General features: G+C 44.1%; 1 protein-coding gene across 7 annotated transcripts in view; it reads left to right on the forward strand.

Annotated features, from left to right (window-relative positions):
* RCL1 (RNA terminal phosphate cyclase like 1) overlaps positions 1 to 25,839 on the forward strand; it is a 182,944-nt gene that overhangs the window by 16,492 nt on the left and 140,613 nt on the right. For all 7 annotated transcript variants that reach the window (XR_009541595.1, XR_009541596.1, XM_060155045.1 and 4 more), the window contains exons 3-7: positions 1,053 to 1,228; positions 6,768 to 6,842; positions 7,787 to 7,911; positions 19,858 to 19,983; positions 24,027 to 24,183. Coding sequence is in view for 5 of the 7 variants with exons in the window: in XM_060155045.1 (XP_060011028.1) it covers positions 1,053 to 1,228; positions 6,768 to 6,842; positions 7,787 to 7,911; positions 19,858 to 19,983; positions 24,027 to 24,183 (659 nt within the window). In the remaining 2 variants the exon portion in view is untranslated. The remainder of the gene's footprint in view (positions 1 to 1,052; positions 1,229 to 6,767; positions 6,843 to 7,786; positions 7,912 to 19,857; positions 19,984 to 24,026; positions 24,184 to 25,839) is intronic.

Here is a 25,839-nt window from a genome sequence, read left to right on the forward strand (position 1 = left end):
GCAGGGGCTGCTCTTCGTTGTGGTGTGTGGGCTTCTCATTGCAGCGGCTTCTCTTGCTGCGGAGCATGGGCTCTAGATGCACGGGCTTCAGTAGTTGTGGCACACGGGCTCAGTAGTTGTGGCTCGTGGGCTCTAGAGTGCAGGCTCAGTAGATGTGGCACACGGGCTTAGTTGCTTCGCGGCATGTGGGACCAGGACCAGGACCAGGGCTTGAACCCGTGTCCCCTGCATTGGTAGGCAGATTCTTAACCACTGCGCCACCAGGGAAGCCCAGAGCTGCTTTTCTTTTGGTGACTAAACATAGTTCTTCCTCTAATGTTAAATTTCTTTATTGGTAAATTGTGCCAGAAGACATTGGCCAAAGATTATTAGCATCAAAAATACTGTGTTCACTTATTCATACTCCCTGAATCATCTATTTTATTTGGTTCTTCCTCTAATATGTAAACCTAGTAAGAAACTTTTTAGATGATGTGAATATTTGAAAGAATAAATAAAGATAACAAAGAGTTTCCACTAAAGCTGTTCAATAATTTTAGCCATTTCCATTTGTTACTATTAAATTAAAATAGCTACTATTAATGGAAGTAAGTGCCATAAAGTACTTGCCTTCTCTAGGTACCTTGTTTGGTGAGTGTGGTATATGGGGAATTTCATTTCCCGGGCCTAGAAGCAGCTGATTGCCGGCATGATGATTTCAGAACATCACGTGTAAACCCCACATCAGCACAGTCTGAGAGTGTGCTGTTGGGAGACTAGGGTGCCTGTTAGGATATCTCCTCTGTGCCCTGCCACAGCTTTGGCAGTTCAGATGGCTCAGGGAGGGGTTTAATTTATTACTGTTTATTAAATTACACTCACAGTTTATTATTGTTACAGGGGCTTGACAGTAATGAGTCAGCTTTTGGAGTGAAGTATGTGGACTCTTAGGAATGGCATTTTGAACTCTCTTGGATGCCCTTGCCAGACTTTCCCCTTGGGACTTACTGCCTTCGTTGCCTTTGTGACACTAAGTTTTTTTTTCCTGCTGACTTTCTTTTCTCCGGTGTAAGGAACCACCTTATATTATCAGCCTGGCCTCTTGTATGGTGGGTCTGTGGAACATGACTGCAGCATCCTTCGCAGCATTGGGTATTATCTGGAAAGTCTTCTCTGCCTGGCTCCATTTATGAAGCACCCGCTGAGAATAGTTCTGCGAGGAGTGACCAATGACCAGGTGGACCCTTCGGTGAGTAATGAGGCCATACCAAGATGTGAGTTTTATTTGTCTCTTGTCACAACCCAACATTTGAGAAACCAGTTCCTGATAACACACAGGCGTATTGTAGAGAGTGTTTGTTTTGTTATTTACCTAGAAATTTAGAGGTTGATCACTCCAGGAGGGAGATGAGCCCAGACTCATAATCACCACATTCAGTCACGATGGTTAATGTTCGTCAAGGTGCCTTTCGTTGTCACGTCTAAGAACCTTCAGAACAGATGCTTGCCGTCTCATCGTGGTTGACATGAAATATGACTCTGTTGGCTGAAGTGCATGAGTGGAATTTTCAAAAGGTCGTATGATGGTTGAGGTTGGAAGGCAGCAGACCAACATTTTAGGCCGAGAATAACATCTCCTTGGCATTGCTGCAGCATGATCTGGACTCAGGCTTCAGCCATACACTTTAGGACTTCCTTCTCCTGAGAAGAGTCCGCAGGTGTAGAAAAAGGGCACGAGGGCAGGGAAGGTATATATGAGCGTTGCTAGTTTTGGGGCACCAGCACACTTCTTATTAAGCGTGCTAATTTTCCTGCCTGTGTAGGGAGGATAGCTTAATATACAGATAGAGTAGTCATTGTGGCTACCATAGCTGTCTTAATGCCAGTCTGGGATGGGTTTGTTTTGTATGTGTGTGGGAGGGTGAAGCAGAAGGTGAGGGAGATTGACTGATTAGAGCAGGCCTGCCTTAGGCCTCTCGTAGTGGGGCAACGATCCCTCCCTTCGGCTGCTCTGCTGTTCAGAGAAGCTGTCTTCAAGCTGAGGGCCGTGATGTGAAGTTCCCACTGAGGACGCTTATCTTCACCTCTGCAGACATTGGACCAAAACCACTGAAGGGGTGGCTTCTGAGGCAGAATGTAAAGTGTGTGGCTTCCCTAACCAGGGAAGTCCAATTAGGTGGTGCAGTTAGCCCCAAAGTGGGGACTGCTGGTATTTACCAGGGCACTAACTAGGGTATAAACACAGTTAATATGTTCTTAGGCATTAAGAGAATTATTCCCCAATTCTTGAATTCAGGTGCATAAACTCTTCTCAGGATCCTGAGTACAGTGCAAGATCTGAAATTCTTAGCTGTATAGGAATGTTGCATAAACTGTTTAGAATTTTAAAGTAATTTCAAATGATTGCTTTTTTCCAGAAGATTCTAGGAAATGGGTCCTTCAGTTAAAAGTATGAGAGGAGATCTCTACCATTTCCAGTTGGGATGGGAAGGGGAAGGTGCCTTGAATGTTGGGAAAAGGCCCTGAAGCAGACAGGAGACGCTGGCACTGTGTGTCCCAGTTTTGTTCTCTTTCTGTAATTGCCAGTGATCTTAAAAGCTTTTATCACTGGCAGTATTAAAATTTACATATTAACAGTGACAAAGATTAATTGATGAATTCCCTAGAAAGGGTACTTAATTCTTTTTTTTGCAGAGTATTAAAAATGTTTTTTTGTTTGTTTGTTTTCACATGCCACAGGACTTTCTGCTTTTGCTAACTGCATGACTAAAATGACCTTGGTTAGTACCTGGCTCCAGCCCAGGATAAAATAAATACATCTAATCCCGGATAAAGAGTAACTTCTTCAACCTGTGGCTTCTTCATTTTGAACTTTCTCTTTAATGTGTGGTTCCCCCATCAGTTTATGTCCACATCTACTGTCTGCACACAAGGATGAATATGATGAGTTCTGCCCGTAGGGAACGTGGTCTCATGGGGTGGACAGCTGTGAACACAGCTAGGGAGGCTACAAGGCTGAATACCTCTGGGCTCTGGTAGAAGCACAAGCAAAGTGCTGAGGGCTAGGGAGGGCTTTCTGGAGGAAGGGAAGCCCCAGAGTCAGTCATGGTTTTAGGAAGATAACTATGGAGGTTGAGAGAAGGATGAATTGCAGAGGTGTCAACTAATTTGAACATTATGCAGAAGAAAGTGGAAGGGTAGGGACAGATATGAAGGGCAGTGTGGAGGGAGGGACTTCATAACTATATAACTAATTGGAGATGGGATAGGAGGAAGGGATCATAAATAACTCCATGATTTCTGTCCTGGTTGACTTGAAGGATAGTGATCAGAAAGAGGAAAATTGTGGTGGGGTGATGGATGATGTGTTTGATTTTAGTCCTGTTTCCTGAGATATTGGTGGGACATCCGTAGGGGATGTCCAGTTGAAAGTTGGAAATTATTGTCTGGAGCCTCAGAGATAGGTCATCAGGATCTTACCTACTGACATTTCACTCCCTAGGAGACCGAGATTGACCAGTGCCGAGGCTGCACACTGGCGGCTTTTTGGCTCAGTTAATCTGACAGGTGTTTTTCCTTTGGCCTGTACAGTGTGCTGGTAGTGGTGGTGGTGTGTGTATCTGAATTGGTTGTTCATGTTTGAAACCCCAGAGTTTACATGGTAGTAGGTTGGTGTGGCAGCGCTGGATGGCTATTTCTCCACGACAGCCATCTGTTGGAGCTGAGGAGCACCTGCCCTCTTTGGATGAGGCATGAGATCTTCAGCTGGATACAGGTCTTAGCTGACCTCATCATTCATTTACCTTCCCTTTTTGGCCTCTGTGGGCAGTAGAATTTTGGCCCCATGGTTCCAGGGACTGAGAATAATAAAGAAGATGAATGAGTGTGTAAGGTGTCAGTTGGGGGAACAGGAGCTGCAGACAGTGACTGTGGAGATAGAAGTATTTGGAGAAGCCAAGCAGGAGTTGAATTCTGAGAAGCCAGGGATGATCCAAGAGTCAATCTTTGCAGGATTTGAGTTGGAATTGGGCAGGGAGATTCAGCAGTGAGAAGTTTTATTGACCTTTGAGAGAGCAGTGCCATTGGAATGCAAGGGCAGGCACAGGTTCAGAATGAGTAGGAAATAGAACCATGGAAGGTTAGGAGATTCTTCCAGAAGTTAGATAGGATGATTCCTTAAGAGCTGAGGTTGGGAATTTTTAAACGAACAAAACTTGAACTTGTTTGTAGGCTGAGGCGAAGGTGTAATGGAGAAGGAAAGAGTTGAAATAAAAAAGGTAGGGGGGGCTTCCCTGGTGGCGCAGTGGTTGAGAGTCCGCCTGCCGATGCAGGGGACACGGGTTCGTGCCCCGGTCTGGGAAGATCCCACGTGCCGCGGAGCGGCTGGGCCCATGAGCCATGGCCGCTGAGCCTGCGCATCCGGAGCCTGTGCTCCGCAACGGGAGAGGCCACAACAGTGAGAGGCCCGCGTACCGCAAAAAAAAAAAAAAAAAAGCGTAGGGGAATTTAATAAGGGTAGCTCTGCAGACATCCAACAAGGAGGAGAGTTGAAAGCGGCAGCGATGGGATGTGCTGTATAAAGGGGTAGGGACATTTTTCCTTGGAGGCAAAAAGATAGGAAATGGGGAGAAATTTTGAGAAGAAAACTTCTAGGAGGTCTCCTTTGAATCTCGGTGATTTGATATTAGAGCCCTCAGTAGATATTTACTGGTGCCAACAGCTGGCCAATTGGTGTGTGAAGAGTCCATTCTTTTTTAGTACTGTCCTGAAAGGGTCAAGAAGTCTGCTGTGTGCTGGGCACTGTTCTAGGTGTACTTACGTCTGTATCCATATTTATTTGATTTGTGAGGGGAGGTGGGTGTTCTTATCACTGTTTCAGACAGGGAACTGAAGAGCAGGTTGCTTCCCTTTTTCTATTTGGTGCGGCCTGATCATATTTCTACCTGTTGATTGACTGACTGGACTGTAAGGGTGACATCTTTGCCCTGAGCTTCTACTTGGGTCAGACTTCTGCCTTTCCTCTCTGAGCACAGCCCAGTTTCCGTTAAGCAAAACCTACAGACCACCCTCGCCCTGCTAGAACCAGTGTGTGGAGCCAGGGGAGGCTGTGGAACTTGTCCAGTCCAGCCCCTCTTTATACAGCAGGAAGCCAAGGCCTTGGGGAGGTAATGTCCAGGTCTCAGAGCTGGTAAGAGGCAGAGTGGGGCTTCAGCCCACAACTGCTTTTCCAGCCATTGTCACACTGAACCGAGTTGCCTGCCTTCCACGTCAGATGGAGAGTGACTTAGGAGACAGGACCACATCTGGAGTTACACTTGGGCTCCTGGCTGACCCTCAGAGTCAATTTGACCTCATCCTTTATGGCTCCAGGTGTAAGTAGGATGACCTGAAGGGATATTCTGTCCTCTTGCGCTTCTCTTCCCCAAGAGAGCTGGAGGCTGCCTAGTTCCAGGAGTCATGTGGGCAAGAGTGCCCTGCATTCTTGCAGCCCTCACGTTTTCCAGAATCTGGCTTGGCCTTCTCCCCAGCTGCCCTTAACACTAGCCTAGACTGATTCATCTTGGTTCTGGCAATCCCAAATGCATATTTTAAGTTTGTGGGTGTGTGTAGCTTTAATATTTAATTGAAATGAGCTCAGCTCATCTTTAATGAATTTTCCCAGTAACTGCTTCTGCCCCACCTCATCCATGCTGAACATGTTCCTAGGCTTCATAGGTCATTGCTACCTCTGGTTAATTTTCTGATATGAGAATATTTAGCTGGGGCGCATTCTCTGCTGTAAAGCCTTGCTGGAGTATCGTTCTATTGACCCTTAGCATGTTAGAGTTGGTAGCAACTCGGAGACAAGCAGGCTGAGCTCCTTACCTTAGAGACAAGGAAATTTAGACAGTTGAGATTTTCTTGTTTGAGGCCACGCAGCTAACTGGAGACAGAGCCTGGGCCAGGATCAGGGCTTTTCCCTGCAGCCTCTGCTTGGGCCGCTTGTGCCCTCAGCACCTCCTGCTATAGAGTCAGCCCCCGCAGGGCCGAGAAACATCTCTTGTTCCATTGGGAACAAGCAAGGGATTGCTGTTCTTTCGCACGTTGCCATTGATTTGAATGTCACCTTATCCTCTATGAGCAATCCACAAATGAACAAGAAGGGGTTTTGATTGAGGAAGAGGTAACAGTTACACTTGGCACTGTCTTGTCATCAACTGTGGATGCTGTCGTTGCACTTTGGGGTTTGTGTTGCTTCTTGCAGTTTGAGGCTGTCCTTCCCCCAAGGCCCTCACTGCCTTGTAGAATCACCACCTTTAAATACCTTTGTGGTGGGTGTCAGCAGGATTCTTAGGTTGAATAGTTCATTTGATTTGCTTTAGTCTCGAGTGCTACCAGCTCTAAACATTAAACAGTCATGTTGGAAAAAGAATACTAAAACAGGTGATTTTCTTGCATAGTGTTTATACCTATTAAGACTGAGCACAGGTCTCTGTTTTCTGTATGAGCCCAGCAGTTTCTTGGTGCTTTTTGCCTGATGCACGTGATGCTCATGATGACTCATAAGGTAGGTGTATGATATTGTAAATGTGGAAAAGGGGCCCACAGGAGCCAGTGGCTCATAAAGTCACAGTCTATACTCAGGAGCAGAGCCGGCCCACACCCTCAGTTGTAAGCCAGCCTCTTTTCTCTTTACTAGACTGCTTCATCTACCTGGAGGCTAAGCCTTCACCTGCTTCGCGGGCTCTTTCTTCTTTCCATCTCTCAAGGTTTAACTAAGCTTTTTTTTTTCTGAAATAATTCTATAGGTTGATGTTCTTAAGGCAACAGCGCTCCCTCTATTGAAACAGTTTGGGATTGATGGTGAATCGTTTGAGTTAAAGGTAAGAATGTACAATTGTTAGTGGTATATATCAATGTGAAAGATTTTCTTACCAACTCATTGGAAGAGCTATATGCCTCACGTGTGTGTGGCACATTTGCAGTCGCCATTTATTAGAAGACCCACAGGATTCGTGAACCAAACATTGCAGACTTTGAGCTGAAAGGGACCCTTTAGTAATGACAGGAGTGGCCACCAGTTATACTGCACTATCTTCGTGGTAGGCGATGTTGTAAGCATTCTACATGTATTAACTCCTTGGCTCATAACGACTCAGCTAATAAGTAGTAGAGCCAGGATTCTGACCATGCTGCCTCTCTGATCTAGATCATTTATCTTAATTTGTGTCTGGAGCCTCCCAGTGTGAATGTCCCTGAGAATTTTTAGTACATTACTTTCAAAACTTAGTCGAAGTAATTTAAGCATCTGTTTGTTTGCTATTTAAGGGAATTACATCAATCCAATGTGATAACACTGGATATCTTAAGCTGTTTAGCATCTCTGTTTTTTAAAATGATGTTTTTAAACAAGGAAAATGACTTCATTTTTATTTAATAATGTAGAGTTTTGATAGATCAGTTAATTCCAGAGAAGGAGAAAAGGGTTCCTGATGGTTAAGAAGTGGGATAAGCTGATGAACTAGGCCAGTCCCTCATTTTAAGGTTGAACAAACAGGTTCTGGTGGTGAAGTGGCCTGTCTGGCTTTGACTGGGCCATGCAGGCTCTGTGTCCACTGCTCTTTCCGACATACCACACGGTGTCCTTGCTTAGCACATGCCCCCGTGGAGCTAACATCAGGTGCTGTTCATCTTGAAGGGATTGACAAGTTGTGTATGAAAGAGCTTGCTGCTTTCTAATGGTGGTTTTCATTCTTGGTGTAAACCAGCCAGGTTGGGTGTCATCCACTCTACTGAACCCTCACCTCTTCTTTCTCACTTGGTGCAGATTGTGCGACGGGGAATGCTCCCTGGAGGAGGAGGCGAAGTGTTTTTCTCATGTCCTGTAAGGAAGGTCCTGAAGCCCATTCAGCTCACAGATCCAGGAAAGATCAAACGTATCAGAGGAATGGCGTATCCTTTGCATTTGCTTCAGATTTCTTATTTTTTTCTTGCCTCCCTAAGATAAGAGTAACTCATAACAATTTACTTCTTCCCAGGGTTATTTACATTTTAGACAACAATCTTGGGAAAGTCTTAATAATTAATTTATAATTATTGGCTGAGATAGGATATTTTATTACCTGCCTCACCATAACTAGATTGACTGATTGATTCATTTATTTTTTCAGTTAACACTTAAGCAAACAGCTCTAGTGTATGTGACACTATCCTGAGGGCTTTGATTTGGGGGCCACCAATGCGTCGCAGTTCCTCCCTCAGAAGAGCTCATCGTCTGGTGAAGGAAACAAATATACAAACACATAATTCTGCTATAATGTGTAAAGTGATATAGATGATGTGCAGTGGGTTGGGGGAGCTAAGAGTAAAGAGTAGCAAATTTGTCTGGAAGATGTGGGAGGAATGAATAATAATGAATAACATCTGCCATTTATTAAGTGCTTACTCTTAAGCACTTAACAATGGACATGTAGGTTGCTTTCATGCCTTGGCTATTGTGAATAATGCTGAAAAGGGTATAGAAATATGTGTATATTTCTTTGAGATCCTGATTTCAATTCCTTTAGATAATACATCCAGAAGTGGGATTGCTGGATCAAATGGTTAGTTCTATTTTTAATTTCTCAAAGAATCGCCATACTGTTTTCCATAGTGGCTACACTAACCTATATTCCCACTAACAGTATACAAGGATTCCCTTTTCTCACCAACACCTGTTATTTATTTATTTATTTTTTGATAATAGCCATCCTAATGCGGTGAGGTGATATCTCAGTATGGTTTTGATTTGTAGTTCCCTGGTGATTAGTGATTGTTGAGTACCTTTCCATGTTCCTGTTGGCCATTTGTATGTCTTTTTGGGAGAAATGTCTATTCAGGTCTTTTGCCCATTTTTAAATTGGGTTGTTTGTTTATTTTGCTACTAAGTTGTATGAGTGTCTTATATTTGGGTATTAATCATATATATGAATTTCAGACATTTTCTCTCATTACATAGGTTGCCTTTTCACTTTGTTGTTTCTTTTGCCTGTGTTTTGGTGTTCAAGAAATCATTGCCAAAGCTAAAAATCTTCCCCACTATGTTTTCTTCTAGTTTTACAGTTTCAAGTCTTATGTTTGTCTTTAGTCCATTTTGAGTCCATCTTTGTAGTGGTGTAAGATGAGTCCAGTTTCATTCTTTTGCATGTGGGTATCCAGTTTTCCCTACACTGTTTATTGAAGAGAATATCCTTTCCCCATTGTGTATTCTTGTCATCCTAGTTGAAGATCAGGTGACCAGATATGCGTAGGTTTATTTCTGGGCTCTCTGTTCTGTTCTATTGGTCTATATGTCTGTTTTTATGCCAATGACATGCTGTTTTGATTTTTGTAGCTTTGTAACATATTTTGAAATCAGGACCTGTGATGCCTCCAGCTTTATTCTTCTTGCTCAAAATTGCTTTGGCTATTTGGAGTCCTTTTTGGTTTCTTGTAAATTTTAGGATTGTTTTTTCTATTTTTATTAAAAAGAACATTGGGATTTTGATAGGGATTGAATTGAATCTGCAGATTGCTTTGGAAAATATGGACATTTTAACAATAATTCTTCCAACCCATGAACATGGACTGTCTTTCCATTTAAAAAGTCTTAAAATGTCTTTCATCAGTGTTTTATAGTTTTCAGTGTATAAGTCTTTAGCTTCCTTGGTGAAGTTTATTCCTAAGTGTTTAGGTTTTTTTTAATGCTATTGTAAATAGGATTGTTTCCTTGATTTTCTTTGCAGGTAGTTTGTTGTTAGTGTGTAGAAATGCAACTGATTTTTGTATGTTGATTTTGTATCCTGCAACTTTATTGAATTCATTTATTAGTTCTAATAATTTTTCTTTTTTTTTTTTGATCCATTCTTTAGGGTTTCTACATATAAGATGTCATCTGCACACAGATGATTTTACTTTTTCCTTTCCAGTTCGGATGCCTTTTCTTTCTTTTTCTTGCCAAATTACTCTGGCTAGGACTTCTAGTACTATGTTGAATAGGAGTGGCAAGAGTGGGAATCCTTGCTTTGTTCTAAATCTTATAGGAAAAACTTTCAGTTTTTCACCATTAAAGATGATGTTAGCTTTGGGCTTTTCATATATGGTCTTTATTGTGTTGAGGTAAGTTTCTTCCATGCTTAATTTGTTGAGAGTTTTTTTTTTTTTTTTTTTTTTTTTTTTGCGGTATGCAGGCCTCTCACTGCTGTGGCCTCTTCCGTTGCGGAGCACAGGCTCCAGACGCGCAGGCCCAGCAGCCATGGCTCACTGGCCCAGCTGCTCCGCAGCATGTGGGATCCTCCCGGACTGGGGCACGAACCTGCGTCCCCTGCATCGGCAGGTAGACCCTCAACCACTGTGCCACCAGGGAAGCCCCTGTTGAGAGTTTTTATCATGAAAGAATGTTAAATTTTGTCAAATGCTTTTTCTGCAACTATTGAGACAATGATGTAATTCTTATCCTTCATTCTGTTAATGTGGTGTATCACATTGATTGATTTCCATTTGTTGAACCATTCTTGAATCCCAGGGATAAGTGCCAGTCAATCATGTTGTATGATCCTTTTAATGTGCTGTTGAATTCAGTTTGATAATATTTGTTGAGGTTTTTTGCATCCATGTTCATCAGAGATGTTGGCCTATAGTTTTCTTTTCTTGTATTGTCTTTGTCTGGCTTTGGTGATGCTGGTTTTGCAAAATGAGTTTGGAAGTTTTTCCTGTTTGATTTTTTAGAAGTTGAAGGATTGATGTTAATTCTTCTTTAAATGTTTGGCAGAATTCACCAGTGGATTCATCTGCTGAAGCCATCTGGTCCTGGGCTTTTCTTTGTTGGGAAGTTTTTGATTACTGATTTAGTCTCCTTACATGTAATTGGTCTGTTCAAGCTCTGTGTTCTTGATTCAGACTTGATAGGTATTAGGTTTATTCATTTCTTCTAGGTTGTCCAATTTGTTGGCATGTAATCATTCATAATAGTCCCTTGTGATCTTTTCAATTTCTGTGGCATCAGTTGTAATGTTTCCTTTCATTTCTGATTTTACTTATTTGAGTCTTCTCTTAGTCTAGCTAAAGATTTGTCAATTTTGTTTATCTTTTCAAAAAATTAGCTGTTTTGTTGATTTTTTTCCTATCATTTTTCTGTTTTATTTATATCTACTCTGATCTTCTGCTAACTTTGAATGTGGTTTCTTCTTTTTCTAGTGTAAAGTTAGGCTGTTCATTTGAGATCTTTCTTCTTTTGTAGAAAGAATGTAAGCACTTATCACTATAAAATTCCTTCTTAGTATTCCTTTTGTTGCATTTCATAAATTTTGGTTTGTTCTGTTTTCATTTGTCTCAAGATATGTTCTAATTTCCCTTTTTGATTTCTTTGACCCAATATTTGTTCAGAAGCATGTTTCTAATTTTCATGTATTTGAATCTTCCCATTTTCTTGCTGTTACCGATATCTAGTTTCATTCCATTGTGGTTAGAAAAGATACTTGCGGTGATTTCATCCTTCTTAAGTTTGTTGAGACTTCGTTCTATGACCTACCATGTGATCCTGGAGAATGTTCCACGTGTGCTTGAGAAGAATGTGTATTCTGCTACTGGTGGCTGGATGTTCTGTATATGTCTGTTGGTTCTCTTTGGTTTATAGTGTTCAAGTCTGCTGTTTCCTTACTGATTTTCTTTCTGGTTGTTCTATCCATTATTGAAAGTGGGGTACTGAAGTCTCTTATTATTATTGCATTGCTGTCTATTTCGCCATTCAGATTTGTGGATGTTTGCTTTATATATTTAGGTGGTCTGATGTTGAGTGCATGTATTTATATAACTGTTATATCTTCTGGTTCAATTGACCCTTTTATGTTATATAATAACCTTTGTCTCTAGTGACTTTGAAGTCTTTTTTGGCTTAAAGTCTATTTTGTTTGATATAAGTATAGTCACCCCTGCCCTTCTTTGGTTACCATTTGCATGGAATATCTTTTTCTGTGCCTTCACTTTCAGCCTATTTATGTCCTTATATCAAAAGTGAGTCTCTTGTGGACAGCATGTAGTTGGATCTTGTTTTATCCATTCAGCCACTCTATGTCTTTTGATTGTGGAGTTTGATACATTTATATTTTATATACTTTATTCTTAAGCCTCAAAGTGAGTTTGAATTCTCTTACATCCTGTTTTGTAGATGGGGAAACTGAGGCTTCAAAAGGAATTTGCTCCCACGTCACATTGCTAGTAATGGTAGAGCTGGGATTTGAACCCTGTCCCTGTTAAAAGCCCAGGCTTTTAACCTCTGCTTTTTCCTATAGAGAGGACAGGGCATTTGGACTGAGCCTTGAAGAATAAAGGCTTGTAAAATGGGGCAAAGAAGGCGGAGTTCTTCAGGCAGAAATGTGGGCCTGTGTGGAGGGAGCAGTGCACATTGGTTCTGGGGAGTGGCAGGCAACGTGGTGTGGCCTGAATGCAGGTCAGTCAAGGGTGTTTGGTAGTAGAAGAGGGGACAAAAAGTTGGGGCAGGAGCCTGTAAAGGTGGGAGGCTGTGCGGAGGAGTCGACCTTCATTCAGAGTCAGTAATTTTTTCTTTTGGAGAGAGAATTTGCACATCAGATAACTCTGGTGGTACCAAAAGAACTTTTGGCTATTTTTGGCTCGTTGTATAAATTTTGGTAGGTGCAAGTTAAAAAAAACAAAAAAACAAACAAAAAACCATCTAATCACCTGATGGCGATCACTTAGAGGCAAAGATAGTGGGGAATTATCATGCCCTAAAGAGAGCCGGTGAGGGTAGGGGCTGGGGGACAGGTGAGGGCTGCTAGTTTATGGAGGTCCTAGAGGCAGGATGGATAGGATGCAGCGATCACCTGGGTCTGTGCTAGAGGAACAGGGAATCCTTGAGTGTGACTTTGATGCTTCTCACTTATGCACCTGAATAGACATATTTTGTTCAGATAGAAGCTACAGATGTTTGGAGTGGGGTGTGGCCGTGTGGGTGGCGGTGAAGATAAGTTTAGTTTTATTCGTGTTGGGTTTGGTGGTCCCAGGTAGGTAAGTGGATAAGTCTAGAAAGGACTTATTAGAAGTTAAGAATGTAGAACTGTAACTGAGGGGCCAGGAGAGCTAGAAATGAAAGATTTGGAGTCAGGTACCATGTAGAAGGCAGGGAGGAGGGTGGAACCGTGAGAGGTCACTAAGATTTGAAAGCAAAAGCAAAGTAAGTGCTCCCAGGAAGGAAGACTAGGGAAAATCAGAGAGTTGAGAGGAGAATAAGGAAATCAAATAACTATATTTCATTTTAAAAAAATACATAAAAATAAAAAAAAAATTTTTAAACTACACTGAGGTACCATCTCTCACTAATCAGACTGGTAAAAAACTGAAGTTTGACATCATATTCTGTTGAAAGGCTGGTGGGAAGGTGAGACAGTATAACCCCTATGGTTAAGAATTTGACAATATCTAGCAAAATTCCCAGAAATCAAGGAAGCTGTCAAAGGCTACTAGAGTCATGTCAACTAGACACAGAAGCCAACTTGAAGAGGCTCCTACTAGCCAAAGGTGGGACGATCCAACCACCAATAGGAACAATTACAGTTGATCGAAACACATTAAATAAGTTTACATCCACAAATTTATTATGATACTTAAAAAAAATAAACCTTTATTCATCACACTTGGAAATCAACTCATTCTTTTGAAAATTGGTAGAGACAAGCATTTATTCTGCTTTTCCTGTACAGACTGATGAAGGGAAGTTGGTGAGGGAAAGTCTGTGTTTAGCAGGGATGTTAACTCTTTGTTTATGAATAAATTGCAAATCGTTTTTTTCTAAAAAGAGGTAAAAAAGAAAATGTAGCTTCTTGGAAGCCCACCCAGGTCAGCACCTTAGAAGGGCTCAGAGGAGTCAGCATTAGGATGGGGGGTAAGCTGAGGGACTCACAGCAGGCTGCCACTGATACCCCTGGGAGCTCTTTCCAGAGGGTGGTAGAGGCAGAGGCCAGATAACCAGTTCTCGGTTGCAGGGTGATGGAGGGAAATGGTGAAGAGCAGAGGCCACTCTTTCAAGAACCTTGACAAGAAAGAGAATAGAAGGAAAGATAAGGTGGTGACTTGAGGAAGAGAATTGAGAAGATTCCCTTCCTTTTTAACAAAAAGGTTGGTGATGATTTGAGTATTTTTGTAGCTTGGGTAAAGTAGATTTATGTATGAGAGAGGGAGACTGATAAAGCAAGGTAACAAGGTGATTAAAGCACAGGTACTAGAGTCACACAGATGTGGATTCTAACTGCCTTTGCCACTCACTGGTGGAGATGTTTGGCCCCAAGCCTTGGTTGACACATTTATCATTGGGCCCGCTTACAACTACTGTATGGGGCTGTAAAGAAGGTTAAATGAGGTAATAGATGTATGATACAAGACACTGGGGTGGTATATAAGTAAGTGTTTGGTAAGTTGTGGCTGCTGTTATTTTTATTATTCTTTGAGAGGGGATGGATTGAAAATGGCAGGTATATGGTAAGGATGGAGCAGTCTGACGATGATTGGAAGCCAGTGGGAGGAGTTTTCAATTTTACTGAGTTAGGGTGGGTTCTAGGATAAGGGGATCAGCACGGGTATGATAAGGGAATGTAACAGGGGTGGTAAAGATGTGCCGTCACAGTGTCATAGGGGCCACTGTTGGGGGTGGGGTGCCCATAGGGACATAGTAACTAAAGATAAGAAAAAGGCTGTGGGACTTCAATAAGGGCTCAGCTGAAGCGGAATGTTATCATGGTGCCAGCTGCATGGCCGTGGGTCCAGCAGCAGTTGGCAGCCTAGAAGGAGAAGTAGAGGAGGCAAGAGGGCCATTTTCATCCAGGGCTGGGTGTGGATTGACAGGGTGAGTGGGTTATGCAGAAGGACGGGTTAGAGGGCGTATTGGTGAGCGTGGCATTGGAGTGACAGCCAGTGCACTCCTTACTGAGTAATGCAGCAGGGGCTCACCAGCCTGGAGAAAGCACCTGGTCATGGGTTTGGAATCCTTAGCAGGTTTAATGGAAGTAGATATGTGTGCTGTGTAGAAGAACAAGAAATTATGTTTAGGGAACTGTGTTTTGGGGTTTCAGATATTAAGAGTGGTAGAATTCTAGGTGCCAACAAGATCTGGGTGAGGGCAAGTGTTAGAGGTGGGGTGGGGTGGGGGCTGGATGGGGTTGGGTGTGGCTTTCCTGGTGGGAATTTGACACAGTGGGGTGGACCAGGATGTATGCTTCTTGGGGTGATAGGGGCTTAAAGTCAAGTTTTGTATTTCTCAGGAGGTTTTGGGGTGGTCCTTCTTGGAGGAAAAGAAGTATGGAGTGGACTAACTTTTCAGAGGCCTTGAGTAGATTGAACAGTGAGTGGTGAGGGCACGGCATGGGGGCATACCGTGGGCAGAGAGAGCCATCGATGAGATAAAAGATCAAACTTGGGGTGCTACCTGAAGTTCTTTGTAGGCATCATCAAGAACAGAGGAATTTATAACAAAGCTTCTTCCATGGATTATGGGTCAAGACCTGTGTATATGAGGAGAGAATGGGGGAGAAATGGCTCCTGTCCTGGGGAGCCCCCAGGTTGATGGATACTTCCATTGATGACCCAAGGTGATGTTCAACTCTCAAGTTCTCCGATTCAGAGGCGGTAGAAACAGGTTATAGAGAAATGGAAATGTGATGTGAGTAGGTGGGGTTTTTTTTTTTTTTTTTAATATGCCTGTTCTGCTTGACCCGTGTCAGTTACTTATAGCTCAACCTCATTCTCATTAACATTGTATTTCACTATGTAAAGAATTCCAAATTAAACCCTGTTGATGGCCATTGGGGTGTCTTCTGTTTTTCACTGTTGCCAAAAATGCTGTGGTTAATGGGTTAATAGCCTTGTACACGGAGTTCCTACACACTCTCAGGACTACTTCGGTTTGTTTTTTCTCTTTTGAGATTTGTTTCCTCAATGCTACGTTGTGGCAGTGAACTCTGCTTGGAATCCATTCTCTCTAGTTTGGAAATGTGATTTCCAGCATGTGTTCTGTTTGTTTACCACAGTCCTGTGGTAACAACATGGGTTTCACAGAGGCAGTTACAGTGGGATCCCACCTGTACTCGCTATACTGGGTGCAAAAGCCTTGTGAGAGTTTTGAAGCCTTTGATGAAGACGACGGGAAACGGGGTTGTACAGTGTTTTACATAAAAGCTGAGAGAGCTGTTATGCCCCGGGCACCTGGGGTGGCAACATTGTTCCTCCCTGGCTTCTCTCTCGTGTTCTTCGAGCCTTCCCTGTGTAGACTGTGAGCCAGAAGGATGCCAGTGAGGTCCCAAGCCCCTCACCTTCCTTGAGGCTGGGGGTAGGACACCTGAACGCTGCCCGATACAGCCCCGACTCTAGAGCCTTCCTCTGAACTCCCCAGGAGAGTTGACACAGCGCCCTTGCCCAGATCCCTGTCTACAAACCAAACGTTCCAGCCACTGGTCTGCAAAGCTGCCTGTTTCTCGAACACCTCAAAGGAATGTGGGTTTGAATTGAGATCATCTTCTTGGCCAGCTTTGGAGCCTGGGAAAAAAAAAGCTGCCTTTGGAAAAAGCTTTAGCTGGTTTTGTGGTTTGTTACTTGCAAGGCCGGTTAATGGTTGGGCTGAGCTTGGAGGTTGTATTCCCCATAGGAGGGCTCAAGCTGGGAGCCCTGGGAGCTGGGAGAACTAGCGCCGCTCTCCGGTGTGTGTTTGTGGTTTTAACTGGGCTCCCCGCTGCCCCCTTCCAACCCCCACCCCAACCCCCCAGCCCACCCACCGCAGCAGAGTGCATCTCTCTGACTGATTGGCCAGGGATTGGGAGGGAGCTGGTGTTCCTGCCAGCAGCTGTGACTGGACAGTGCGGTTGCCTTTTATTTACTGCCACCCACTCTCATTCTCCCCCTGCCTGAGAGAGAAAGGAACACTGTGTTTTAGTTTTGTGATGCTGTCCCAGTAGCTCATGACTGGGTACATAAGAGTTAAGTGAAGAAGCTAGAGTAGAGGCAGAAGAGGGGCGTGAGGTAGAATTTGTTGGACAATCTGGTTTCTTTTCTCTAACTATAGGGAAGATACTTAGAGAATCAGTCTCTTTCTTTGTACACACACACACACACACACACACACACACACACACACACACACACACACACACACACACACACACACACACACACACACACACACACACACACACACACACCCCTAGCTTTCTCCGACTTGTAACACCAGGGAGGGTGAAGGGCAGGAGTTCCATGTGGGCTGTAGCCATGAACTTGTGTTTCTTGGATATGAGTTCTCAGCGTGGTACTCATAAATGGCCTTCAGGACATTCACCATCCCCCAAAATTGTCTGCAAAATTATGTGTTCACGTGTTTCTTGAGAGAGTGTTCATAGCTTTCATTAGATTCTCAGAGAGGTCTCTTACTCCTGAGAGGAAAGAACCTCTGCTTTGGGATTTGAATCTTGGACTACCAGTAGGAAAAGCAATAGTTGACATCCACTGGGCTCCGACCACACACCAGGCACCGCTGAGAACTTTACGCGCATTACTTCATTTGAGCCTCCAGACGCTGTGAGGAGAGTATTATGATTATCCTTTTCTTACTGGTGAAGAGGTAGAGGCACCAAGAATAGCACATTAGTCCCAGAATGATGCAGTTTGCTGGAGCTGACACTTAACACAGATAATCTGATTCTAGAACCCTTAGCCAATCATGGTAGGGCCTCCACACCAAGCCAGATAGCTCCATAATGACTCTGGGATGCAGCCGGCTTTAAAGTCCCTTTCCTTCTTTACTCCACTGCCTGAATTCTAGTATATGCTTCCACTGGCCCTCATTAGCACTGTTGTTAGCCACCTGGTTTCCACATCCCTGGAAGGGTGGGGGAAGAAGGCTGTCTCTGGGAATTCGGATCTGTTTAATTTTGAATCTTAGTTACGTGACCCAGCTGTCCTAAGTGTGAGCCCTGGAACCAGGAATATGTGGCCCTTGCCTCAGGGTTACCGTGAGCATAAAATAAGATGATCATGTACCTGAAAGAACTTTGGAAGACATGAATGCTGTGGGCTTATGTGTCAGGATAACGACATCTGTATTTTCCCACACAGGGTGGGCAGCTTCAGACCTCAGAAGGATAGCACCCTCCTGGTCCAAAGGGTATGAGACCTGGGACTGTTTGTCTAAGCTGCCTGTGGTCAAAAGTACATTCTGGACAGAAGAGGTGGTGATGTAACTGGGCTCTGTGTGTGTATTGAAAAATCCCTCTTTGCTCTTTCCTCATTTCGGGTTTGTCCTTTGAGTCAAGTCAAATATTTATCGAGCATTTCTGAGTACAAAAGTAGTGTATTAGAGACTTGTGAGGGATACAGAAGTAGAGCCCCTTTCCTTATGGAGTGTGCGGTCTCATCGAAGAGCAAGGACAGCATGAGTGTATACGAAGGGAGACGTGTGGTAAGTTCAAGTGCAGGACACAGTCGGTGCTGCCCGGAGGATTTCAGGAGAGGGGGGAACTCTGGGTTGAAGAATGAAGGCAGGCAGATCAGGCCGAAGGCTTTGAACACTTTGGTTGGTGGAGCTGGGGGTGGTGGTGTCGGTTTGGGGATGAACACCGAGCAGACTAGGGGGTCCAATCTCAAGATCTGGGAGGGCCCGGAGTTACTGGGAGATTCTCCCTAGCATGAGGAAGCTGGATCTTTTGTGGATGTTCAGGATGGGTCAGAAAGGGGAGCCAGATGCCAGTCAAATTCTTTGCTCAGTCTCTGAGCATATTGCTTCTGCAGCTCAAATGAAAATTAAATGTGTTATTGACAGGAATTTTCGAACACTTGGGCGAGGCTGGGCAGACTACACACCTTGTTTTCCCTGTTGGACTTGCTGCATGGGGTTTGGGTCAGAGTAGTGGGAAGATCACATGTTGTTACTTCTCTGTTTTTGGTAGCCCCTCGTCCCACATACGCAGCTGCCCCTTGACCGTACAGTGAACATCGGAAGTGCTTAGTACATACTTACTTTTTATTTGGTAGGTGGAATTGGGGAGAGCCAGTCTCTGTAATAAAGTCTAATTTTAGGTAATAGTTTCCACTTTCTCAAGCACCAACCTTTTCATTTGAGTTGCTAATATCTTTCTCCTTTCCTTTCTGAGGGTGCCCTGTTGTAAAAGTGCTAATTACTAATATTCTGACCACAGGGTAGCAGTTGTGAGGAGCCTGTATCATCCATAAATAGAATCATCAACACTTAAGTAACTGAAAGTAGGCTCTTAAGTTAAACAGAAAAACCTGTTTATACCTTTATAAACAGCCCCACTATGCTCTTTCACTAATGTTTTTCTGCCTTTCCTGTCAGCCTACCAGGGGGTGGATTGGGTCACACAGGGGCCCAGGTCAGTCCCAGTGTGGTGTCTGTTCTGGCCTTAGGTTCCTAAGAGAAAGACTCAATGGTTACAACAGTGGGGATGGTCAGAGAATACTTCAGAGGGAGCCTGGCTCATGCCCTACAGGGGGGCAATTGCCTTTACTTGTTCCAAAATTGAGGTGAACCATTTCTAGGGGAGGAGGGATGGGTAGGCAGTCTAGAGCAGGGTTGACAGCTTTTATTTTATACTTTCCAAGTGTCTGTATTGTTTAGATGTTTTTCACCGAGGGCTTTTTATAACAATACAAAAAATTATATAACAATACAATAATAATAAATAAAAAGAATAATGTAAAATTAAGTTATGGTATTACAAAGTTAAGTAATTAAATACAGGTGGAGAATAGAATGGATTAGAAGTCCCAGTTCGTTATGACAGTTCTACAAATATTCGCTAGCTTTATGACTGACTTTTCTCTGTTGTGGAGTCCAAGCAGAATGACACCCTTAACTCCAGGTTGCAGGTATTCGGTACGCGTATCACCTCAGATGGCAAACAGGATTGTGGATTCTGCAAGGAGCATCCTCAACAAGTTTATACCCGATATCTATATTTACACAGACCACATGAAAGGAGTCAACTCTGGGAGGTAAGTGTCTGTGCGTTTTTGGAGCCTAATCCCCTAGCCACCCTAGCCTTTATCATACTCCTGGTCTGATTGAAGCTAAAGTTGCCAGCTCTGAGGTTGGGCAGCCAGGGGAAGAATGATTCACAGTTTTTTTCCTTCCAACTTAACCGCCATTGTCAGCAACAGGCATCTTTTGAGCACCTATCACGTGGAAAGCGTCACGGTGCCCAGTGCTGGGTGATGAGGGGTTGAGACGCCAGCCTAGGGGAATTAAAGCCCAGCTATTAATAAACAGTGCCGCAAGCTTTAAATCCCATCTGTCCTCTGTTCCCACAAAAAATTAAAGTAAACAAGTTCTTCCATCCTGTGTGAATAACAGTTTAGGGGAAAAAATCCTTTGTTGGTTTAAGTGCCAGTCGGCTTCTCTCTCCATCAAGGGGAAAAACACCCCTAGAGCCAAAGAAAGTTGTTATTGCAGATTTGAGTTTGGTTTAGTTAGAGCCTTTGCAGAAGACCTTACTTTAGAAAATAAAAAGTTAATGATGATCTGTGTAATGAAAATATCTGTTTTAGGCTTTGGTTGTATATTTAGAAACCAGCGAGTTAGAGAAGCAATAAAAACCTAATTTTTTATTATGAAAATGTTAAGTATACAGAAAAGTTGAAAGGATAATACAGCGAACACTTGTATATTCCTACTACTTGTAGTTAACAATGAATATTTTGCCAAATTTGCTTTCCTTGTGCGTGGGTTTTCTTTGTTTTTGCCTAACCATTTCGACGTGAATGACAGTATCTTTACACTTTGAATCTGAAGTTTTCAGGTTGTGTCTTCTAAAACTAAGAACATCAGAGACTGACTGTTGTGGGATAAAAAATCAGTTTTTTCCTAAGTTGTACCACAGCTCATCCTTTTTCATAGCTCTTCTGTCTGAGCTTTCTTTAACTTCAGGAAAAGAAGGAAAAAGAGGGTAAAGGAGGGGTGAGTGTGTTATGGGATCTCAGACCTTCATGAAGCCCAAGGGAAAGATGCAGGTGACTCTTCAGAAATGCAGCGGTGGCTCATAGTCCAGAGCAACAGAGGTGGTGATGTCAGAGGTTAGAGTTGGGAAAGGGTTTGTGTGCAGAGCTGGCCCTTTTTCTGGGAGTTGGAAACGTCAGTGATGGTCCCAAACCTTTGGTGTATTGCTCAAATACCATCACTGTTTTCCTCATTCATAATGTGGGAGTGATAACAACTGCATCCCTAGGTTACTGTAAGGATGAAAAGGTCACATATGTAAGCCACCAGTGCAATGCCTGGCACATAGTAGGTGCAGCAGAAATGGTAGCTGCTAATGCCGTTATTTCCTTTCTCTTCTCTTCTTGGCCACAGGCCTGGAACTATGTGTCAGCTGTTTTCTGGGGAGAGGGGATTACGAGGGATGGGGGAGGATAGGTAGCGGTAGCAGCTGTCTGAATGGCCTGACTCCATAGTGCCTTGTCGTCCGGCCTCTCACTCTACACAGAAGCAGAGCAGACCTGAAGGCCATGCTGCCTCCAGCTAGAGTGTGGCTTTTTATAATGCCATCGACTCAGCGGACCCTAGTGCTGGTCAAGGCCCATACTTGCTAATAATGAGTAGGAAGCTCACACGTGGATGGAGATGTGGGCATAATGTAGCCTTGTGTTATCAACTCCAAGCTCCACTTTAAAATTTACCTCTAAAACCAATGCATGATGTTAAGTTTGTGTTCCGTTTTCTAAATCTCAAGCGACAGTTGACTAACGGTGATCTTCCTTCTCCATTATGAAATTATAAAGTCATGGGTAGGTATTCTCTTCTAATTCAGTGAAGTATCCACATAAGTTAGGCTTATTGAAGTCTGGGAGTGAGAGTTACGTGTGGCCATGGCCTGGAACCTTGGTGGCCAGCAATTTTTGGTGGGCTGTGTCAGCTCTTTGTCCAGTACACATTTGTCCAGTGTGGTCCCATTTTGATTCTCACAGTCATAACTTTTTGAAAAACCTAGCCCCTCACCAGTTGGAAAGTTTTGGAGGCTGTCATTTGCAAACTGTACCAATGTGCATCTTCAGTGAGGTCACTGGTGATCAACTACATTGTCAGCATAACTTGAAATAGGCCTGATAATACACATACCCCAAATTGGGGGGCAGGGTGGGGATTGGTGTAGAGTACATAGAGCTTAATATGTTATTGTGTTGTTTTCTGTAAAACAAATACAATATCAAATGGAACGGTCTTGATTAAATATGAAGTTCATTGCAATAAGTACACACGCCTCAAAAATTTCACATGGATGGAAAAGTTTAGAAGTTCTTAGGAAATGCATGTAAGTGGGTTAGAGCAGTGATGGTGGCTTATCTCCCTGCATTTTCTCCTCTTTATTTTGGCATGCCACTGCCTCTACTGATGAGCTGGGTGCCCAATCCCTCCTCCTGGTCAAGTGACTCATTAGCAACTTGAGATTGTGCTTTAAATGTCCCATGATGATGCTTGGTGGTACGGTGTTAGATTGTAAGTGTGACTCAGAGTGCCCTGGAACCGGCATTCTCACCGCACCCTCTTGCCTTGGCAGGTGTTATTAATCCTTGGCTACATAGACAATCACTTTTTTTTAAGAGAAATTAAGGACTGACCAGTATAGTTCCTCCCTATTGTGAGCTCATATATAGTACATTTGAAACATAAATTTTATGCGTCGTTTTTCTGAAACAAATATTTTGGCTGGTTTTGTGCTAGATGCATAGGAAGTGCTTCATGAATATGTATGTTGGATTGTGTTAAAGGAGGCTTTATTAAAGCTGTATTGTGCTTGCATGTGGAGTGTACTGCTGGAAAGTAGGTACAGTCGACCCTGGAACAACGCTAGGGTTAGGCGTGCTGACCTTCCCCGCAGTCAGAGGCCTGCGTGGGACTTAATGCCGTTGACCCTCCACATCCTCGGATTCAACCAACTTAGGATCACGCAGTACTGTGGAACGTATTTAGTGATAAAAGTCTATAAGTGGACCTGTGCCGTTCAGACCCGTGTTGTTCAAGGGTCAGCTGTGTGTGTTTAAGAGGCACCGGGCAAGGTAGACGTGAGGTGTCAGATCTGGAAATTTTGTGGAGAGATGCTTGTTTTTATTGTTTGTGGACTGATTTTGTTTTGCACCCAACTGGTTGTCACTAAGCCTCGTGAGAGCAGGGACTCCTGTGCTTACCATGGCGCCCCAGTTCCCGGGTCTGTGGAAGCTTTCCCCCAAATGTTTGTTGGATGTACACGTACGTGAGTCATTTGTGGTCCTGGACAGGAAGGGTGTTAAGGTCTGGCTGTTGGTGGTTGAAACACACAGGCGAGAGCATGTTGCTGGCTTGTTGATCATATTAAGTGAATTCTGAGTTAGAGATGTCCCTTGGGGACAAAACCATAAAAGTGTGCCTTCTCTAGGCCCTTTCTCCTCGTGTGGTATTTCTCATCACGGGGGAACTGCCTGCTGTCTCTCAAGGAGAGCTATAATCAGATGGTCTCCAGGCTGCTTGTACTTCTGGGCTGGTTGTGACTGAGGGCTGAGCGAGTGCCGTGGTGGAGAACTTGCGAGGGCTTTGGAGTCTGGAAGATCTGTGTTTGAAGCGCATCTCAGTCTCTTTCTAGCTGTATGGACTTGGTGCAGGTCGCTTGATTTGTCCATTTCCTCAGTTGTAAGGTGGGGATGGTATTATTTACTCTGCAGAATAGTGTCGAGCCCCTACCTCAGAAACTAGGGGCTCTATATGTTGACTGTTACAAACTCTCACAGCAGGATGTTTTACAATGTAGTGAGTGGGGAAAGGTAAGGGAGAGCTAGGGGAAGGGAGGGCTGAAAAGAAAAGCAATGCAAAATTTGCATCACCTTTGGTTCTGTCACGTGTGTGCCCTCACTGCGTCATGTATATGTCCAGTGTGAGCTGGGAGGGACTCTAATAAGACCTGATGTGACCAGACAGGATGCCATCAAAAAGATGTTTGTCTTCTCTTTTTACTGGTGAATGTGAACCCCACTTCGTATGCTACTCAGTGTCTGTGCCTTTGAATCCCCAGGTCTCCGGGCTTTGGACTGTGGCTGGTCGCTGAGACCACCAACGGCACCTTCCTCAGCGCTGAACTTGTCTCCAACCACCAGGGCCAGGGGGCAGCGGTGCTTCCCGAGGACCTCGGCAGGAACTGTGCCAAGCTGCTCCTCGAAGAAATCCATAGGGTATGTCCTCTGCTTCTGCAGGTCCGGGAGAGGAGCCATCAGGAAGCAGTTCTTTGTCTGTCACTTTTATTCGTTAGCAACTTTCTTCCTCTTTTAAGGGCTTCAGTCAAGGAGTTAGCCTCTTCCTACCCTTTAGACAGTTTAGCATTAACTAGCTTAATGGATTGGCTAAACTAGTCAGTGAGCAGAGGCCCAGCCCCACTGGTTTGTTACATATGGCAGGTAAGTCTTTTTTAATATATAAATTTATTTATTTTAAATGTTTGGCCGCGTTGGGTCTTCGTTGCTGCACGCGGGCTTTCTCTAGTTGCGGCGCGCGGGGACTGCTCTTCATTGCCGTGCCCAGCCTTCTCATTGCAGTGGCTTCTCTAGTTGCGGAGCACAGGCTCTAGGTGCATGGGCTTCAGTAGTTGTGGCTCGTGGACGCCAGAGCGCAGGCTCAGTAATTGTGGCGCACAGGCTTAGTTGCTCCGTGGCATGTGGGATCTTCCCGGACCAGGGATCGAACCCGTGTCCCCTGCATTGGCAGGCGGATTCTTAACCACTGCACCACCAGGGAAGTCCTGGCAGGTAAGTTTTAATGATCGGGAGGGCAGAGAACTGGAACAGAGTCATACAGGAGAGAGAAGGTGAAAAATGAAGCAGGTTAGGCAGTGATTAGCCAATTGAAGAGCACACATCCCCTGGAGCAAAGCAGGGACCTTCTCTCAGCCCCGTGTCGTTGCCATAGGGGGATGGGGGCTCATTCTTTTCAGATTTTTCAAGAGAAGCTGGAAACCTGGATTTGTGTGTGACGTTTAATTCAGATAGAAAACAGTGTCAACAGGCTCGATTTTGTAGGGTGCTTGGGAGCACATAGAAGAGTGTCTAGGGAAGGCCAGCCTGTGTCAGAGTACAGTAGGGTCTTGGGAAGAGGGGACAAAGAAAAGATGACATGATGCTGAGGACAAGACTGCACTGATTACCATTTTGCTTCTGCTGCCCTACTGGTGGGACACGGCGTAGACCAGTCTGGCCAAGCCTGTCCCCTCAGTTGCTACAATCCTTTTTCTCTGTTGATCCATAAGAGCAACATGCACATATGTACACACACACTTTACTCTGTTTCCCAGGGACAGCTGAGGCGACCCAAAATAAGCAAGGAGGAAATGGGAAGAGAAGGAAAGATGATGGCAGGAGAAATAAGATAAGCTGCCTGAAAATTCATTCTTTAAGATCCCGTCTACTTGGTTAGAGGAGCGTCACAAACCTGTCTCCAAGATTTCTGTTAGTCTGCACCTCAGGAAGGTGAAACCTTTTCCTTGACATGCAGAATCCAGGACAGGCTCCAGGGATGTTCAGTCCTCTGCTGTGGAGGCACACTGGGGCCCACATTCTTAAACTGAGCACTAGCAAGAACTATACACTCATCTCTTGGTGTCCACAGGTGATTGGTTCCAGGACCCCTCCTCCCCCCAGTGGATACCAAAATCCTGGATGCTCAAGTCTGTGTTTCATTACTACCCCCCCCCGCCCCCCGTCCCCCCACCCCGACCCCCAGTATCCACAGGTTCTGTATCCGCTGATTCAGTCATCTGAAATTGAAAATCAGTCTGTGGTTGGTTGAAACTGTGGATGTGGAGGGCCGACTGTACTCTGGGTGATTTGCTATTGGAT

This window comes from Lagenorhynchus albirostris, chromosome 7, assembly GCF_949774975.1.
Source record: "Lagenorhynchus albirostris chromosome 7, mLagAlb1.1, whole genome shotgun sequence".
NCBI lineage: Eukaryota > Metazoa > Chordata > Mammalia > Artiodactyla > Delphinidae > Lagenorhynchus > Lagenorhynchus albirostris.